The 19,846-nt window shown below is 36.2% G+C and overlaps 5 protein-coding genes across 5 annotated transcripts in view; 4 read left to right on the plus strand and 1 right to left on the minus strand.

Moving 5' to 3' along the window:
* LOC111434606 (uncharacterized protein At3g49720-like) overlaps positions 1-4,578 on the plus strand; it is a 5,585-nt gene extending 1,007 nt beyond the window's left edge. Inside the window, exons 2-7 of the mRNA XM_023072070.1 lie at positions 232-372; positions 588-627; positions 1,577-1,618; positions 2,333-2,707; positions 3,750-3,805; positions 4,129-4,578. Coding sequence (XP_022927838.1) covers positions 253-372; positions 588-627; positions 1,577-1,618; positions 2,333-2,707; positions 3,750-3,805; positions 4,129-4,281 — 786 coding nt within the window. The 5' untranslated portion in view covers positions 232-252 and the 3' untranslated portion in view covers positions 4,282-4,578. The remainder of the gene's footprint in view (positions 1-231; positions 373-587; positions 628-1,576; positions 1,619-2,332; positions 2,708-3,749; positions 3,806-4,128) is intronic.
* Positions 4,579-11,764: 7,186 nt separating this feature from the next.
* On the plus strand, positions 11,765-12,369 carry LOC111434614 (basic form of pathogenesis-related protein 1-like). Its single transcript, XM_023072079.1, has one exon. The coding sequence runs from the start codon at positions 11,779-11,781 to the stop codon at positions 12,259-12,261; it is 483 nt and encodes a 160-aa protein (XP_022927847.1). The 5' UTR covers positions 11,765-11,778; the 3' UTR covers positions 12,262-12,369.
* A 3,165-nt stretch (positions 12,370-15,534) lies between these two features.
* LOC111434610 (probable serine/threonine-protein kinase At4g35230) lies at positions 15,535-16,481 on the plus strand. The gene is made up of 3 exons (XM_023072074.1): positions 15,535-15,783; positions 15,904-16,017; positions 16,161-16,481. Exons 1-3 carry the CDS (start codon positions 15,634-15,636, stop codon positions 16,416-16,418), a joined length of 522 nt encoding a protein of 173 aa, XP_022927842.1. The 5' UTR covers positions 15,535-15,633; the 3' UTR covers positions 16,419-16,481.
* Positions 16,482-16,497: 16 nt separating this feature from the next.
* On the minus strand, positions 16,498-18,819 carry LOC111434527 (ATP-dependent zinc metalloprotease FTSH 1, chloroplastic-like). The gene is made up of 6 exons (XM_023071940.1): positions 18,764-18,819; positions 18,260-18,383; positions 17,603-17,849; positions 17,347-17,530; positions 16,967-17,138; positions 16,498-16,792 (listed from the first exon to the last, which is right to left on the minus strand). Exons 1-6 carry the CDS (start codon positions 18,817-18,819, stop codon positions 16,571-16,573), a joined length of 1,005 nt encoding a protein of 334 aa, XP_022927708.1. The 3' UTR covers positions 16,498-16,570.
* A 298-nt stretch (positions 18,820-19,117) lies between these two features.
* LOC111434611 (basic form of pathogenesis-related protein 1-like) lies at positions 19,118-19,846 on the plus strand. Its single transcript, XM_023072076.1, has one exon. It carries the CDS (start codon positions 19,163-19,165, stop codon positions 19,658-19,660), a length of 498 nt encoding a protein of 165 aa, XP_022927844.1. The 5' UTR covers positions 19,118-19,162; the 3' UTR covers positions 19,661-19,846.

Here is a 19,846-nt window from a genome sequence, read left to right on the forward strand (position 1 = left end):
CATCTTGGAATATGCTGAAAAGATTGTAGCAAGTTCGACTGCATTGAGTTTTTTTAATTAAATAGTGAACACGTAGCCGTTTCATGTTATTATAAGAGAATCAGGCTAGTATATCTGTGAAACCGTGCCTCTTTTTCTGATTTGGAGTTCTGACATAATTTGGGGCACAAGTGAAAATATGTACTTGGAAACGGTGTTATCAAATATTGATGAACAAGTGTGGCTTTACAGGTTTCCTACTATTACAAAACCATGTCAAGGAGGCCAGTAAATCCTTCTCGACGTCTTGTTGATGGTGGGAGTCTTCCGTTTGTCGGTGTAATACAGTCCAAGTCACGCTCATCACCTTTGCTGACCATAGGGCTTGTTGTGGTACTTCTCTTTGCTAATATCCTCATTATTTCACTTCGAACATACAAAGAAAACATGAAGCATTGAGGTTCCTTTTATTTGTGGGGGGAGGGGTAGGGCGGGGGTGTAGAGGGGTCAAATGAGGAGAAAATAACTGAAAGAATATTACCTTCTCATCTCCTGAGAATAAATGTTGTTAGCACTAACTTTTAATTTTCTATGTTTAAAAACCTCAGGCTGCGATTCTTCTTGTTGGATTCTGTTACCATCAATCAGGTCTTTTTTTTATCTCTCATCTTCATGAATTTTAACTTTTTTTTACATTTTTTTATCAAGAATCTTTCCCTTGGTATTACCACCATCACCATCAATGTGTTGTTCCTTTGTTGTAGGATTCTAGATTATCATTTTCTCCATTAACTTTTAATAAATGTTATGTTCACAGCCAATAAAATGCGAACCCTTTATGATGTTTTCATCAATATGCCTACCTATTTTATATTTTGGCTTGCATCTTCCACTCATTGACAACCATTCCTTTTGAGATACGACCCAAAACTGTTTCTTTATTTACTACTATGACTTCCGTTTAGTTCTACTACTCAATCTTTTAATTTATAGCTTTCAGTATTGCAACGAATTGACAGCTGCTCGGCATCATATTCTTATTTTGGCCACACTCTGCTGGAAATGTCGTCTTTCCACTCAAAGAGTACTATCTGAGAAATACATTTGGCCAAGCTGCTTTATTAATATATTCAGTCACTACCTCAAAAAAAAAAAAAAAAAAAAAAAAAAAAAAAAAAAAAAAAAAAAATGTTCTGTCACTGGTATAGTCAAGAACAGCACACTTAAGGCACTGTACTTTGAAACTACTACTTGATCAACTCAATAGCTTTAATTATCTAGAAATACTTGATATCTAACAATGATTTCTTGCTTTAATTAGTTCGCAAAGAGACAAACCACTAGCTCTAGCTGAAGTTACACATATTCAAAATGGATATCTCCTGCTTGCAGAACTATGTGAAACTGATAGCAAAGAAGTAAGAAAAAGAGTGTGCATGTTTTTGTAACTGTTAACAGATCTGTCAGCTAGGCTTATGAACAGTTTTTTGATGTCGATAATTGAAAATGCTCCATTGCTGATGTCATGTGATGTTCCCTCTTTGCACAATGTAATTACTCTATTTGTTGGCTTATTCATTGTCAATTTGCATTACAGGTGGATCAAGAAGCAATATAGAGGCTGTGAGTAAATTTGAAGGTGATGTATGTTACTTTTTGTTTTGAGTGAAGTTTAGTTTCACCAAAATTTCAAGCCCGACATGCATTATTCATTGATCTGGAGGCACAATAATTGCTTACAATTTATATATTTTCTTTTCCATCAGGCATGAAACTATATTCTGTACAGTATCTATATTATAATGTATCTGCACTCTACGTTTTTCCTCTCTTTTGGTTCTTGACATGCCTATTGCTCATCACTATCTGCCTCTAGCTTCCTATGATGGAATTCAAGTCTCCTCTGTGTTTGATGCTTCCCAAACCAAGCTTCTTTATTTAATTCGAAAGCAAATATATTCAAATAATTTCATCGAGTCGATATTTTTTTTGCTAATATCTATGAAATACATGTTTCCTCTATAAAAAAAATATTTTTTTGCTAAAGATTTATATTTATGTACTTTTTTAAAACTATATATGTGCCTTGAGGTTCATGCTTTGTTTTTATGCCTTGCGTTGTGTTACAAAGATCTCTTCTACCTGAATGTGCCAAATGCGTTAAAACAGTGGAACTGGAAAGCGAATTAATGCTTTATTTAATTCATCGCGTCTAGATTGATTTAGTTTTGTTAATCATTACCGACTACAGTAATCATAAAAAATTCATATTCTTAAATCAAGTACCATAGGCAGGAAAAAATTGGGAAATTTCCAAGTTAGAAGATCTGAAGCATATATATGATGGATGCAGGTGGAAATTCATGCACAGCAGAAATCCAACGAGCAATACCCATTCTAAAGAAAGCATATGGAGATAGCATGCATAAAGTATTGCATCTAGGTCCTGATACTTGTTCAGTGGTGTCTAAATTGTTAAAAGAAGAGGATACAGAAGCATGGGGTGTGGAGCCCTATGATTTGGAAGATGCTGATGCCAGTTGCAGAAGCCTTGTGCGGAAGGGCTTTGTGCGCGCTGCTGATATTAAGTTTCCCCTGCCATATAGAGCAAAGTCATTTTCTCTTGTCATTGTTTCAGATGCATTGGATTACTTGTCTCCCAGATACCTTAACAGCACTCTTCCAGAACTGGCCAGGGTTTCTGCTGACGGCATCGTTATATTTACCGGTAAACCCCTCTTACTATGTTTTTATTTGCATCATTGGAAATTATTTTCTTTTCTATACAATTAATCTTGTTGAATGAGGTTGATTTATAGCATGTACTGCGTAATCTGGTTATGGGTGGGGGAAAACCTTAACTCATTGGGCGCCTGATTATTGTTTTAAGAGCCTAGAAGGATTTCACTAGTTACACTTCCAATGGTGTTCGTTCATTCACCTTCTCACTTTGTGATAACATTGTACAATAACTGTGAGATCCCATATCAATTGGAGAGAATGAAACATTTTTTATAAGTGGGTGGAATTTCTTCCTAGCAGACGCATTTTAAAAACCTTGAGGGGGAGTTTGAAAAGGAAAGCCTAAAGAGGACAATATCTGGTAGCGGTGGGCTTGGGCGGTTACCAATAGTATCAGAGTTAGACACTGGATGATGTGCCAGCAAGGACACGGGCCCCTAAGGGGGGGAGGGGGGTGGATTGAGGGGTCTCACATCGATTGGAGAAGGGAATGAATGCTAGTGAGGACGCTGGGCCCTGAAGGGGAGTGGATTGTGAGATCCCACATCGGTTGGGGAGGAGAACAAAATATTCTTTATAAGAGTGTGAAAACCTCTCCCTAGCAGACACGTTTGAAAAATATTGAAGGGATGTCTGAAAGGGAAGGCGCAAAGAGGAAATATCTGCTAACGGTGGGCTTGGGTTGAAGTTATTGTTCAATAATCTTTAATGGTACCTAATCATTTTCTCAATCAATGCATATTGGTCTGTGATCTTTTCTATTCTGTCTATATTCTGATAAATAGCACCTGACAGATTTCTTGAAGTTCTCACTCTACAGCCCAATCGCGTAGTCTGTGGGGGCTTCTCAAGAATGTCTCCAGTTATGAAGCGACTCATTTCTATCATTCTAATGATTGTACTGACTATCTATTCTCTCCTAATGGCAGAAAATAGAGTTCTATGATCTGAATATATTAGGAAATTCAAGAGCCTACCATTTTGTGTCATAAATTCATCTCTCTCTCTTTTCACTGCTGCAATTGCAGGTTACCCAGGTCAACAGAAGGCTAAACCTTCGGATTTATCCAAATTTGGCCGTCCAGTAAGTACCTTTTTTAAATACTCGAAATAAAGCTTGCATTAATCAAGTTAAAAGAGAGATAGTTCTCAAGAATTTAATTATTAGTTAGAAAGTTTTCAAGTAGTTTGATGACTGAAACTCCAGACTGATCAAAGATTATGCAATGGACATACAATTAGATGAGCCATCAAACATTGTGAACATGCATAAAGACTCGAAATTATGAACTTGAAAAAACGATTCTATACATAAAAAAACTGATTCATTGCTCCCTTTCTTATTGTGTTTGCCGAGCCTATTTTCCATTGAGATAGATAACGCTAAAACATTTGGTTGTCGTGAAGGCGAAATTGCGAAGCTCGTCGTGGTGGATTAGGTTTTTTGTTCAGACAAGTTTAGAAGAGAATGAAGGTGCTGTAAAGAAGTTTGATCAGGCTGCAACTAAGAGGTCCTACAGGCCAGCTTGCCAAGTCTTCCATCTCAAATCATACTCTTGAGAATCTCAGAACTGTATCTATCTATCTTCGTAAGCCTCTGTTTGCACGAAGTGCTTCTTAGTATCTCTTCCTTTTTCTTTTTTTCATTTTCATTTTGTTTTTTGAAGAGCAACATGGACACTGCAGAGCCATTATTTATGTTCAGATTTTCTTTATATTAGCTCTCCCTAATTTATTATGCATTTTCAGTGAAGCAAATTGCTATAGGTTTTAGAATTAGGCATTTCTCTCTCAAGTGTTGTTTGAATGTTGGTAAATTATAATAATTACATCACATAACATTTGTGATTTTTTCTTTGCTTAGCTTTCAGGGCTAAAATGATTTATGTCTATGTTATTTTTGGATTATATTTATATGTACGAAATAAATAATTAAGGAACACGGAAAAGTCTTTTAAAATATTTCAAAACAAATTGATGGACATTTATGTTTATATGTTCTTGAATATTGCATTTACCTAAAATGTAAGAGTAACCGTGTTTTAAGAAATATTCGGCAAGTGACTCTACTGTTGAGGTTAGAAAATGCATGTAGGTTTGGGACCTAACATTACCATCACGTCTTAGCTTCCAGTCTTGATACTTCTCCATATATGGTCTATGTATGTGCACGTGGATTCAGACGAGCTCGTATATGTACCTCTGAACTTGACATTCTACTAGTGTATGCTCATTCTGTCGGTATATTGCGGATGGAAGGGAGCATGCATGGTACGATGATGCACATTATATCGTATCATATCGTAAAGGTGTATGCATTCGTATTAGTTATAATAGGGAAGTATTTCAATGCACATGAACATGCAATATGTATGAGGTCCCCATCGTTTAAAATCATGGAATGTGTTTAAAATCATGGAATGTGTCTATGATGCAATGTGTATCTTTGTTCATTTTATACCTAACATAATATTTTCATGTCATTACATAACATATCGTGTCAACATGATAAACCCATAATTTAAACCATAACTTGACATATCTCACCGTATCAATGCATCATAACACTAAACAAACATATCAATCACAAGATATGACACGTGCAAAGGTAATAGGGCACACGGTTCATATTTCAAATAATTCATTTAACCAAATGAGTAGTGAAGTCACTTACTTGGGTAGCTTAAGCTGAAATCATTATTTAATTCTTGAAGCTAATCCAAACTCGTCCATTGAAGTCCAAGTTAACCTATATGAGTTCATAACATCTGATTAGAACTCATTGATCGATCCTATCCACTTAACATCTTCCATCAAGCCCTAATTTGGCCAAACAATAGTCGTGCTCATTCCAAAAACTTTTAAAGATGCCAAAATTGAGCCTGAAGGTCAAAAGTAGTTGGAAAGAGGTCCAAAATAGAGAAATAGGTTAAAAATTTAGAGTCGCCAAAAAAACATCAGAAAAGCTGTCGAAGAGAGTCGATTCCGGTCGGTGCCGGGTCGTAGGTTGTGGGCTTCTTGGGCCATATGTTTGGGAGTGGGCTGATGGGTGGTTTGGGCTGGGTCGTGAGTCGTTTCTTTTTGGATGGGGGGTTAAAATTTCTTTTTTCGTACCTGAATGGTTCGGACGCAATCTATATTTCTGACTTTAGTTCGAAAGTTTTTTCTATCTCGTTTAAGTCACATTGGTTAAGAAACACGAGTTTAGTTGAGTATCAATGCGGATTGAATTTGTTTCGACTTCCGATCAATTTATCATAAAGTTTGATAAACTTTTAAAACTACAAAAACTAAATATTAATTGAAGTTAAAGATCACATATACCAATAATGTAATGTAATCTACAAGTTTTAATCTACCTCGAAGAAAATAAAAAATGAAAAAAAGTTGACCTAAGATGGTATAAAAGTCAAGGTGCACTCATTAATTGCCATGGTAGATTCAACAATTTCTTCATTGATTGTGGGGTTTAAAGTAAGCATATGGCCACAAAAGTTGCAGCGATTTGCGCCAACTTTTTACGTGGTTTATTATCATTCTCGGTCATTTCAACACGAGTCATTCCAACGTACTTTCTTCTTACTTTTAAGAGTGAAGACTATCTCCCTACAAGTCAACTCGACATGACGTTACTTTCTCCTTGCTTTTAAGAATGAAAACTATCTCTACAAACCAACACGAGCCTTTCCAATATACTTTCTCCTTACTTTTAAGAGTGAAAACTATCCTTATAAACCAACACGAGTTCTTCCAACATACTTTGTCCCCACTCACATGTGTCTTAAGAAAATTTTCAGGAGATCACAGTTCCTATGGTTGAGCCACAAAAAAAGAAAAAGGTGTAACGATCCCAGATCCACCACTAGCAGATATTGTTCTCCCCAACCAATGTGGGACATCACAATCCACCCCCCTTCGAGGCCCAGCGACCTTACTGACACACCACCTCGTGTCTACCCCCCTTCGGGGAACAGCGAGAAGGCTAGCACATCGTCCAGTGTCTGGCTTTGATATCATTTGTAACGACCCATATCCACCGCTAGCAGATATTGTTCTCTTTGGGCTTTCCCTTTCAGGCTTCCCCTCAAGGCTTTAAAACGCGTTTACTAGGAGAAGGTTTCTACACCCTTATAAACGATGGTTTGTTCTCCTCCCCCAACGAATGTGGGACATCATAAAAGGTGTACATTGTTCGTATAGACCGTAACTTTTTATTTCAAGCCTTTCTTAGTCATTCTATCCTCAAGATTATTCTCATTCGTATCGAGTTTCAATTCATTTATATATCTCTTATTTACTTGGGTATCACATCGACCATTTAAAAAACTTTTTTACTTTCTTAATGGAGTTATAATCCTCCAAAGTGAAAAAAATGATCTCTCATCTCTTATTTTTAAATGTCTAAAAGTTCCATAATTACTTTTACACCTATAATTACCAATTTAAAAAAGAGCCAAAATGATTTCATGAAGGGTTTTAAAACCTTATCTCAATACATAAATTAGAATATGTATTAGTATATGTTGAACTCTAACTTTTGATATATGCACAAATCGATCAATGATGATATCAAAATCTGATGAATCGATTCATGATGCCCTAACACGATACAAAATGATACTAAATTTATCCACCTTTAATTAATTGTGGGCTATATGCTATCTTAACTTATTGTTTATATTTAAATTGTCAAACGAATTTATAAGCATTATCTTATCATGTTCGAATTATTTGTTTCATGAATTCTCCGAGCAATGTGGTACATAGATTTTGTCTCTATATGCGATCACGAGAAAATATTTGAATCTCAAACCAACATATTATATAAAATTATTACAAGAAACTAAAATACAATATTATTGATTTTTTTTTAATGATATTTTACATTTTTAATAAAAATTATATTAAAAAGTAGAAACTATCCATTTAAAAATTCTTTGAAACAATTTTTGTCAGATATATTTATAAGAAATGAGAAAAAAAATCATCCTAGGGAGTCTAATCCCTGCTAAAACGAATGAATTTTTTTGCGAGAATAGAGATTGAAATAGATGGAGAGGACGAGAACGAAGAAGACTTCCCACCCTTCTCCCATAAACATCTCTAAGCTCAACATGTCAAGTGGAGTGAGCATATATATGAAGGTTGGATCTGTTGAGAATTGTTAAGAGGGAGTCTCACATTGGATACTTTAGGAAATGATCATGCTTGATTGGTACACGAGACGCAAAAAACAAAGCCATGAGAGCTTATGCTCAAAGTGGACAATATTAAATCATTGTGGAGATCTTTGAATCGAACATGTTATCAGAGCCTTGCCTTTAACTTAGTCATGTCAATAGAATTCTCGAAGTGTCGAACAAAGAGTGTACTTTGTTCCAAGACTCCAGAGGGAGTCGAGGCTCGATTAAGAGAAGGTTGTTCGAGGGCTCCATAGATGTAAGGTCGCTACTCTATACATACCATAAACATTGAATGCGGAATACTTCATTTAAATTCCATAAAGCATAGCCTTTAACTTAAATCACAGCCATGGACTTGCATGTTTTAAAAACATCTTTAAAATGACATAACAAAAGACCCGAAATAAAATAAATAAGCGTTTAAGTTTAAAACATCCTATTCTATCTTAAGTCTAAGAAAATAAATACCACTATCCTATGCATGTGCCATGATCTCGAGTTGCGATGTCGTCGTCAGCCGTACAGGAATGCCTTGCCTTTGACTGAAAAATGTTGTAGCACATGGCTTGAGTATTTAACAAATACTCAGTAAGTGACCCCACTATTGGGGTTAAATGTAACAATCACATGCAATGAAATGATGGGATCTATCTTTCATTTCGTTTCGTTTTCCCTACGGTGCTATCCTAACGGGTAATCGTGGACCTGTACCATATACTCTACACACAGCCCATACGTGCGAGTATGGGCTCACCAGCTAGTTCGCACACCGCTGGGCCACTATCCTTATCCGGTGGGCATACTCTGAGAGCCCCTTATGCCGGGACCCGTTAAAACTAGAACCGTCACGGCAGCGCTATGCAATGCATAACGATCATTGTCCTGCCATTGGATGTACGCGTCTGTACCCTCGTGATGGGATGGGGGTATCCCCCAGATGCATGAACACACATAATGCATGAGGTCCCCCTAGTTTTACATTTATCTTTAATGACCATAACCCCCTGTCACGTTCCAGGCTTCATGTCATTCTCATTTTCATTTTACATTTCATACACATTTCTATCGGGGTTATGGTTCCAGACAGTTTACCGTGTTTCATGTCATACAATTCATACTGTTCACATTCACATATTCCATACAAACATGCCATAATCATTCAAGGACCTCATATCGTTACATGCATTACACATCACATCAGACTAAAAGTATACATAGCATACATTCACGTTCACATAACTACGTACTTAAGCACAATAATCTAGCATACAATGTATCATATCATAAACAAGTCATAACGTAAACACTTCATAGTCATATCGTTCCCTAACTTACCATAGCCTTAACGTTCTTATACCTATCACAGACATATCATTACGTAACGTACCTTAGTTATATCGTCACAAGAACATACCGTAACGCTATCATTCTATCAATCTATCACAAACCTATCCCTTTCTACCCATAACCTAACCTATTCTTTCATCAATCTCTCCTATCCATAGCACTCCGGTATGTAACCTAACCTTAACGTTTCATGAACGTATCTCACTCCTATCGTTATATTTCATTTTGTGCATCCTTCTCGTATCCTATCTCAAACATATCCTTGAGCACATCGTACCATAATTATTATCATGCAAACCACATATAATAACATAACATAACATATAGGAAGCATATCGATCCACAGACAATTCACACATATCAATATATATGACACGTGTAGAACCACAAGGCACGTGTCAACATCAAATATAACCATGCCGATAGTAAGGTTACTTACCTGGTTAGCTTAAGTCGTTGTCACGAATATATCCTTAATGAAAGTTCGATTCCGTCGTTATCCTTAATGAAAGTCCATTGAACTTCAAGTCAACCTATGTGAGCCCATGACATCAGTTTCCAGTTTGAATTTCTACAAAATTGTTTCTCTAATTTATATTGATCCATGTGTTATACTTCATGCGAACGTTAGAGTCTTTGCCTGAGTTAGGTCTTGAAATATTTATATATGTTTGTTATAGTATTATTTTTATACAAATCATTTAATACCCATTAAAATTTTCTAGATATTCTATTTTCTTAGTGTTTAATACACTAGGATAATTTCAATTATATTCACAATCTTCCTCCCTGTCTCTTACTGTATTTCCCTTCTTTTAATTATCCCGTGTTTGAGAATGACTTTTAATATCATTAAATAAAATAAGAGGAAAACTACTGATCTCTTGCAAAATCTCTTCCGAGAAAAATATCTCTTACCAGCAAAATTAAATTGGATAGATTCTTTTGGCCAATTTAATAGATTCTATTTTTTTCCTATTCGATATTTGACCACCTAAATTGCTAAATAAAACTAAATAATTGGATAAAGAAAAGGAGATCTGTAAAAAAATCTCAAATCTCTCTCTTGTAAATGTTGATCATTTTTGCAAACCCATCCCCTATCAATTGCAGGCATTTCTGTTTTCACATTTTTCATTTCTGTTTCATTTTTGAAGTAGCTGTGTGTTGAGGAGAGATTATTGGGGAAGTGACTAGAGAAATGAGAGAATAATTATTTTTATTTACTTATTTATTAATTTATTATTAATTTTTTTTACATAATAATAATTTTTTTTTGTTTATAATAATTTTTATTTATTTATTTATTTTTGGGCGGTTACAATATACCTCAGAAGTCTAATCAAAAGTGACTCAAGTGTCGAACAAAAATGTAGATATGTCGACAAAAATGTAGATATGTGATTAGGAGGATTGTATTTTATTCATTAAACACTATGAGCTTGAATGGAATTGTATTTTATTTTAGGAAAGCGACACACACTCACATGGGCAAAGACAAAAGCAAGTTAAAAGAATGACTTTTGAGTTTTAATATTAAAAAAACAACAGCTAAAAATTCAACGGATGTCTAGATATTGTTAGTTAAACATTGGCATGTGAGGCAATCACGACACTCTTAATTTCCTCCATAATTTCAAGCTTTGTTTGCGCCACATTTTTTGGGTGTGGTGTGACACTTGACTTTCCATACTTACCTACCCAATTACCTCCTCAAATAAATTAATTAAACTTCCCACCTACATAATTATTCAACGACAACAACCATGAATTGTATTCTCGAATCATAACTTAGAACATAAAATGTTACCAGTTAGCTTTTGTGGACTGATATGATTGATTCTCCAGCTTTAACTTGAACCATCTGAACTACCCAACTCAAATCGTAATGGCTGGGTTGAATTTTTGAAAAAATAAAAAAATTTGGTTCGATTAGCAAGCTAGAACTTTTTTGGTCGAATCAACCCGACCGACCCGAAAATAGGGTTCACACTCCAATCCAACTCTACTCTTAAGATTATTATGAAGATTAAGAATATTTGATATCTGGGACAGATATATTAGTAATAAGATGTGGTCGGTGAATATTTGATATTTTAATTCTATAAAATTTTATAATTGCATAGGATCGATTATAGAGTTTATAAATATGCATCTTGATATTGATTCAATGGATCTTGAAAAAACATTTGTTTTTAGTTCAACCAATGTAAAACAGATCAAACATTCAATTTAGAACGATAAATTTATTCAAATTGACATATTTAGAATGATAAATTTATGAATTTAATACACCTATCTAAATAGTTTAACGATTGTTTAAGTGATTATATTTTCTTAATGAATAAATTAATATCAATATACTAAATATTGATTTGGTAAATTATGGGATGGATTTAATTTCAAAATGTTAAGTTTTGATTGAAGTAAATAATGGAATTGCAAGACTTTCTCTCCCATTCTCTCTATAAATACACTTCAAAGGACTCTTTCAACAACACAAGAAAGTTTGACACAAAAAAAAAACATGGCACTATTGGCCAACCTTCTCTCCTTCCTAGCCCTGATGGGGCTAGTCCTAGTCCCCATCACCCTCGCTCAAAACTCCCACCAAGACTTCGTCAATGCCCACAACGCCGCTCGATCAAGGGTCGGGGTCGGGCCAGTCTCTTGGAACTACACCTTAGCTGCATATGCCCAAACTTATGCCAACAAGAAGATTGGCACTTGTAAGATGCAACATTCTTATGGCCCTTATGGCGAGAATCTAGCCGAAGGGTACGGCGAGATGACTGCAGTCGAGGCAGTGAACTTTTGGGTGAGCGAGAAGAAATACTACGATCACCGGTTGAACCGATGCGTCGGAGATGAGTGTGGCCATTACACGCAGGTGGTGTGGAGGAACACCAAGCATGTGGGTTGTGCTAGAGTGAAATGCCGCAACAATTGGATTTTTGTTATATGTAGCTATGATCCTCCGGGCAATTATGTTGGCCAGCTTCCTTATTGAACTTGTAAGAGAATGAAAATTTGATGGCATGAATACATATTATGCATAGACATGAAGTTTCTCATGGCTCCCACCTTTGTTCCTTTATTGCATTCAAGGAGGTGATGGGTTTTGAGTTTCTAATGTATCCGTAAAAAATGCTTATTTTAATCCGTTGAACTATGATCAAATTGGTTACTAATTAAGATAAAATTAGACGGTTTGTATAGTTCTAATTAAGATAAAACTAGGTTGTTTGTCTAGTTAAGAAGTGTTTATTATAATATACAAAATTTATCTTATCAATACATATAACAACCCAAATTCACTGTACATATATTATCTTTTTTGGGCTTGCCGAAAAGTTAAATTTAGAGGTGGAAGTCTTCTTTCGTTTCTCGACGGTGAAGTAAGACTAAGCTCATGAGTTTATTATCCTAGGTTGGAATAAGTTGATAGCATCCCTTTTTTTACGTTCCCATGTCCCTCCCGTGTGGCGACATGGGGGCGAAAAAAGAAAAGAGAGGGATGGGGTTTCTCTCGTTTTTGGCATAGCGGGCCCCAACGGGAGGCCCGCACGACGGGTTATTGCGTCGTTGTGCCTGGGCTGTGAGGGCTCTCAGCCACATGGATAGTTGAGCCTTCACAGAAAGTCCGAAAGGAAAGACCCAAATAGGATAATATCTGCTAGCAGTGGATCTGAGCCGTTACACAATGTTTTGAGCCGTTACACAATGTTTTTAAAACACATGTGCTATGGAAGGTTTCCACGCCCTTATAAAAAAAAAATGTCCCGTTCTCTTTCCCAACTGATGTGGTATCTCACAATATACATATATCAGTTATCATGGAAGAGATTGTCCGTCTCTACATAATTTAGTACATAAGAAATTAATTTATTGGTGTAGAAAAAGGAGTAATTTTTTTAAAATGAAAGTTGGATTACAAATGGAAGGCATGAAGATAAGTGGGTGTCTTTTAGAGAATGGATAATAATGTTTAAATTAGGAGGTTAAGAGCACAAACTATATGACTAGTAATGGGAGCATCCTTTGCCAACTAGCAAACGACTCAAACAACTATGCAAGCCAGCTCTAACGATAGTATATATATGAAAAAAACATCATAAATAATATCGAGAATTTTTTTATTTTAGTTTTACAACCAAAAATACTTTTGAAACAGTAAAGATCGTGTAATTAAATTTGGAGCTATATAGAACTTCGGCTAAGGCCAACCAAGTAAATGACTTACTATCAACTTGATTCGAAAACTTGTCTTATATATGACGACATGTGGCCAGTGACCTTTCCACGTATCATTTATGCTTTATGTTATATGATGATGTGATGAAGTTATATGATGATGTGAGGGCGTAATATGATGACGTGACGATATTATATGATAGAAAATTATGAAAAACTATGAAAAATTTATGAAATGAATAGAAAATAATGAAAAACTTAGAAATCATAATAATAATTTTAAAATTAAATAAAATAGAGTTAGAGGAAGTAATACAATAATTTTAGGGTGGTTCGATTAACCTCGTCCTACAACTCTCCAAGCACCTCTTGAGAATTTGGGTAAACACTTTCTCGACTATTTCCATGGATTAAGCAAAACCGCTACATCGTTGAATGTGATGTGTGACCCCGTATGCTTGCTAGCTACTAGATTGTCTGCACGGTCCCACACCCCCCTCTCTTTATGCGGTTATAGTGCAAAGTCTTTAGTCAGATGACCCTTGGCCATTTCCATTGGGTAAAGGCATGTGGTTGCCTTGTGGTTGCCTTGTTGGACTACATTATCTAACTTAGACTTGACTCAACGAAACTGCTACTGTACTTTTACCGCTTGGCATGGTGCTACTAGTACTAAGGGACATATTGAAGGAGATAGGAGGTGGAGACTCTGGTAACACCATTCACACTACTACTAAGCCTGTTTTAAGCTTTTTTAATTGTCCTTGTTGTAGAAGCTTACTAGGTTCATAAAGCGTATAGGCAGTTTAGATCTCATCTCACATTTTTAGGAAGCTCGAGCTATCTCCTTGGTGTTAATCCAATTTCTAGGATCATTAAGGTCTAGACCTCTAATCTTCACTTATGATTTTAGGTTGCTCTATCAGTTGGAAATGTACCAACTTAGGTCATTGTAAAAACTGCTCTATCTCTAGCCCTCTAATTTTAAATTGGTTCTCTAGTGCATGCTTTGTAAGGGAGATAATCCTATCTCTCATAGCCCTATTTTCACCAAGTGTGACTAACTTGAAAACATTAAATACTAGGTGAATTATGTCAATAAATTTTTTTGTATTTAAAACAAAACATAAATATATTTTATATACAAATTCATAATAAAGTTTGAATACATTAGGTCGGGTAAACAAAATAATTTAAAATATAAAACAATTGTTTTACATGGCACCTGTTCCAGATCCGCGTCCATTCTCGACCAACTCCTTATTGTAACATGAATAACATGAGAGGACTTGAGTGAGTACAAAGATTCAGTAAGTAGTCTACTTATATACTCTAAATCATGTCTTTAAGGTGTAATAAGGTACCACACTCTTTCTTGTTATGTTCTTATTCATGACATACGAACTTAGTTCGTTAGGTTTTGTTAATGGGTTCTAAGTTCTTGTCATGATCCTTGGTCATGGATCCTAAGCTCTTAATCTTGGTGCTTGCCCAAGGGTCTTAGTTTCACGGTTTTAGGTTCTTAATTCTAATAATTTAGATCTAGATCTTTGTTCTAATTCTCATCCTTAATACTTAGTTATTGATTGATACCTAGCCATCTTCATATGGTAGAGGACTCGAGGGTTATGTCATGCTACTTTAGGACATGGGTGTATGTTAAACTTTCTTGTCGTGCTTCCGGATCTTAACATATTGACTATTTGAAAATCAATAGCTACGTATAGCTAGGGGTATACATTCAACCCGACAACCCGGACCAACCCAACCCGAACTATAAGGGTTGGGTTCATTTTTCAGAACCCGAACTGAACTGGTTCGGTTTCAGGTACGTGGGCAGAACCTTCGAGTTGACCCGAGCCAAATAAAAATATATAAATTATATTAAGAATCCCTTTATATAAATGGGTTTGCTAGAGTGGTACTTACGCCAATCTAAGAACACTAAAACCTAACTTGGACGCCAAGCAAATACATATTTTTTTTAATTTTATTATTTTAAATGTTCATATATATATATATATATATATATATATATATATATATATATATATATATATATATATATATATATAATTTTGGACCTCTTGTGGTGCTTTTCTTTTCGAAGAGATACTTCAGTCAAATTTATTCAGTACTTTTAACTTCTAATGTGATAAATTCTTGCTTATAGATTCCATCATATGAAATGCTGGGTATCCCAAAGCACGAGGAAATACCTTTGGTGCCACAACTGCCTCTCTCTGTAATGGGCGATGCTTGTTCTCGAGTGGACCTAACAGCCATTCATCAGCTTTTGCTCGTGTCACATTATAAGGATGATGATGGATCCTGCGAAGTAAACCATCTCTGATACTGAAACTCAATTCTATAGTTTCATTTCTTGGAAGTTTTTTCCCGTTAGATTGTTGATCCTTATTAAATGCTAAAATCTTCATCTCCAACTGGATTTATGCAGCTGTCCTTCCAAGAATGGACTCAACAGATTCGAGATATGTTGGAGGCGCGTAAGCGAGGCGACATGGCATTTCGAGATAAAAATTTTATAGAGGCAATAGACGGCTATACTACGGTAAGAAGCTATATGCCTTGATGATGTATATGAACTTTGAGATTAACACCCTCCACCAAACCTGAAAATACACAACTTCTGGATCGTTAAGTTGAGTTGCTCTATGCTGAAGATTGACGTATTATTTATGGCATCATGTGCAGTTCATTGACGTAGGAAATATAGTATCTCCAACAGTCTACGCGCGAAGAAGTATTTGTTATCTGCTGTGTGATAAACCAGATGCAGCACTTAGAGATGCCATGCAAGCACAATTGGCTCACCCTGAGTGGCCGACTGCATTTTACTTGCAGGCCGTTGCCCTTGTTAAGCTCGGAATGCACAAGGATGCAGCTGACATGTTGAATGAGGCATCAACATTAGAGAAGAAAAGGCATAATAGAGGTAGCAGAGGGTATTGAGAATTCAGTTCTCTCAAACACTTTGGTGCATTTTTTGCCTACCATGGGATCTGTAAGTTATCATTCAAGTGGTATGCACTTTGTGAAATAATTAGTTGATTCGGCTTTGTGTATTGAACATATATAATACAATTCCATGTCAATATGCTTCTCTATGCAACAAATAACTCAGCTTTTCCATCAATGAAGAGGCTCATGAACTCTTCCCCGTCCACGGTTTCCTTCTCGATAAGGAGTTGTGCAAGCTTGTGCAGAATGTCGATGTGGGTCGTGATTATCTGCTTAGCCCTTGAATATGCCACCTCTACTAACTCCCTAACCTCTGCATCCACAACATCTGCAGTTGCCATGGAGTAATCTTTCTGGGATGACATCTGCAAAGTTCCCAAACATTAATTATAATTAGAAATCGTTCTAAATAAATAGGATTTTGTGTAATAAGTTTTTGATATTTAGCGGCTTGAAAAAATAATCGCGGAAATCCAAACATTTATCTATCCATCCTTATAAGGTAGATCAGTCACATTATTACGTTCATCTGTGCATACCTGTTGACCTAAGAAGGGATTTCCGCCTGATCCACCAATTGCAATTTGTCCGATCTTTTTACTGAATCCAAACCTCTCAACCATTTGTCTTGCAACACGAGAAACTTGCATAAAGTCGTTCGATGCGCCCGTTGTGACGTTGTCTTCTCCAAATATCACCTCCTCAGCCACCCTGCATTGGCCATTAAATGCAAATTGAATACCATATAAGCTCTATAACTCAACTCTAAGAACATTTTTCATTATTTCAAAAGGTCAGGTTGGCGTATAGAATGACCACAGTGATACTCGTAAAAGTTGTCGTAAAGGACCGTCAAGCAGTATGGCCAGACAATCAAACATTAGGGTCATTGCAAGGATGAAGTTTGAATAATGTATACCTTCCTCCAAGGGCAACAGCCATCTGATTCTCCAGGTAGCTTCTGCTGTACAATCCAGATTCGAGCCTCTCTTCGCTTGGAGCAAAAAAGGTAAGTCCACCAGCTTGGCCACGGGGAATGATCGATATCTTCGCCACGGGATCGTATTCTGGCATCAAAGCTCCAACAAGAGCGTGCCCGGCCTCTGCATTTGGAAAAGAAACGAGCTGTTAATAGAATTGCAAAACCAGACAATGACAGTCATATTGGCATATACCATGGTATGCAACTAATTTCTTCTTCTCATCTGAGACGACGGCGTTCTTCTTTTCCGGCCCTGCAATTATCCTCTCAAGAGCATCTGATATCTCATCTTTGCTAATTTCCTTGAGATCACGCCGGGCTGCAAGAATGGCTGCTTCATTCATCAAGTTCTGCAAATCAGCTCCAGTGAAACCAGGGGTTCTCCTTGCTATCTTTTCGAAGTCAACATCTTTAGCAAGTGCCTTCCCTCTTGAGTGCACCTACAAGACATCAGTGTATCAGATAAAGAAAGAATACAGAGCACTTAGAACATTAACAAAAAGAAAAAATGCAACAGATGTTCCAAACTACAACACTACAAAAACACATAAAAAAACGAAAATGAGCGTCTTTTGTAACGGCCCGTCCTTTCTGACCGCCCAAACCCACCGATAGCAAATATTATCCTCTTTGTGCGTTTCCTTTTGGGATTCCCTTCAAGGTTTTAAAACCATGAAGCTGATGGCGATATGTGACGGGCAAAAGCGGACAACATTTGCTAACGGTGGGCTTCTAAGGTTGACACACCACTTAAAATCAAGCGTAACAAAAGCCTAAGTGCCTTGCTCTAACCAAGAATCCATTACAATTTCATTGATCTTGAGACAATAAGAGTTTCCAATGCACTGACCTGAAGAATCCTGACTCTCCCAGCAACATCAGGACGGTCGACGGTAACTTGTCTATCAAACCTTCCGGGCCTGAGCAAAGCAGAATCANATATATATATAATTTTAAAAAATTTAAAGCATATTCTAGTATTTATTGTTTATTTATTACAATATTATTATATCACAATTTATATATATTTTTATTTTTCTACGTTATATATAGTATTTTTAAACTAATCATTTTCGGGTGTTTATAAATTATATATATATATATGTATATATATATTTTGTTACTTTAACGGATTACAAGCATATTTCAATTAAATAATTTTCGTTGGTTGTTTTTTATTGATTTTTTTTTTTAATAATTATAGATTGATTTGCAACCCGGACCCAACCTGAACCCAACCAAAAAATAAAGGGTTGGGTTGGGTTACCCATCCAACCAACCCGAACTTTTGGGTTGTGTCAAAAAAATCCCTCAACCCATCTCAACCCAGATCATGTATACTCGTACGCATAACTTATCTTTGAGCAGCATCCTGATTCCTTGAAAATCAAGAATTGCCCTAAATCTCATCCTGAGTTAAGTAGTCTAATGGTTACTCGAAAACTAAGGGCTATGGACACGTTGCCATGAGATAACATTAAGATTAGTTACTGGGTTCACATTCATAATTAAGAATTTGAATGGTCATATCCACACAATAAATATATTATCAATTAGAACTTTAAATTGCATCAATTATGAGATATATATGAGAATTTGTTTGGTGTTCCACTATTATCTCAACATGCTCTATCTTCCACCACATATCCCATTTCTAATCTCAATATAAATACTCCCAAACCAAACCCAAAATCTCACGACCAACACAATCTACCATTCTTCAACCAACAAGCCAAAGCCACATTGTAAAACCATGGCCTCCCCAAACATTCTCAAAGCCATTTGCTTGTTGGGAATAGCCCTAACCCTATCTACCATAACTCCCACCATGGCCAATAGCAGCCCCAAGGACTTCGTCGATGCTCACAATGCCATCCGTGCGGAGGTTGGCATCGAGCCCCTCAAATGGAACGAAACAATGGCTACCTATGCTCAGAAGTACGCCGAATCAAAGATCGCCACTTGCGAAATGGCGCACTCCGGAGGACCCTATGGTGAAAACCTAGCGGTGGGATATGAAGGGATAACGGCGGAGACGGCCGTGAAGCTCTGGGCCGACGAGAAGAAACATTACAACCACGCTTCCAATTCGTGTGGAAACGACCCTACCCACTGCGTCCATTATAGACAGTTGGTTTGGAAGAATACCACATCTATTGGGTGCGCCCAAGTGACGTGCCAAAACAGTTGGATTTTTGTCATATGCTGTTATTACCCTTCGGCCGACAGTATTAAGCAACGTCCATACTAATTTTTTTTCAATGGATACAAAGTTTATATGAAGAAAAGAATTAAATAAATGGTTTTTTTTTTTTTTTTTTTTTTTTTTAATTTTGATACTTTATAATATAGGAACAAGCTGGCTTTGGAGTCATCTTTTGTGTGTAACTCATAAACTTTCTTCAATAATTTTTGGAATTTTCTATTTATATTGATA

The sequence above is a fragment of the Cucurbita moschata genome, unplaced genomic scaffold, assembly GCF_002738365.1.
Source record: "Cucurbita moschata cultivar Rifu unplaced genomic scaffold, Cmos_1.0 Cmo_Scf00045, whole genome shotgun sequence".
Lineage (NCBI taxonomy): Eukaryota > Viridiplantae > Streptophyta > Magnoliopsida > Cucurbitales > Cucurbitaceae > Cucurbita > Cucurbita moschata.

Excerpts from the sequence above, each read along its gene's own strand:
- LOC111434614 (XM_023072079.1), top strand. The coding sequence starts at position 11,779 with ATGGCACTATTGGCCAACCTTCTCTCCTTCCTAGCCCTGATGGGGCTA.
- LOC111434610 (XM_023072074.1), top strand. The coding sequence starts at position 15,634 with ATGCTGGGTATCCCAAAGCACGAGGAAATACCTTTGGTGCCACAACTG. Across the intron at positions 15,784-15,903 it reads ATGATGATGGATCCTGCGAA|CTGTCCTTCCAAGAATGGAC; the intron begins GTAAACCATCTC and ends GGATTTATGCAG. Across the intron at positions 16,018-16,160 it reads CAATAGACGGCTATACTACG|TTCATTGACGTAGGAAATAT; the intron begins GTAAGAAGCTAT and ends CATCATGTGCAG.
- LOC111434611 (XM_023072076.1), top strand. The coding sequence starts at position 19,163 with ATGGCCTCCCCAAACATTCTCAAAGCCATTTGCTTGTTGGGAATAGCC.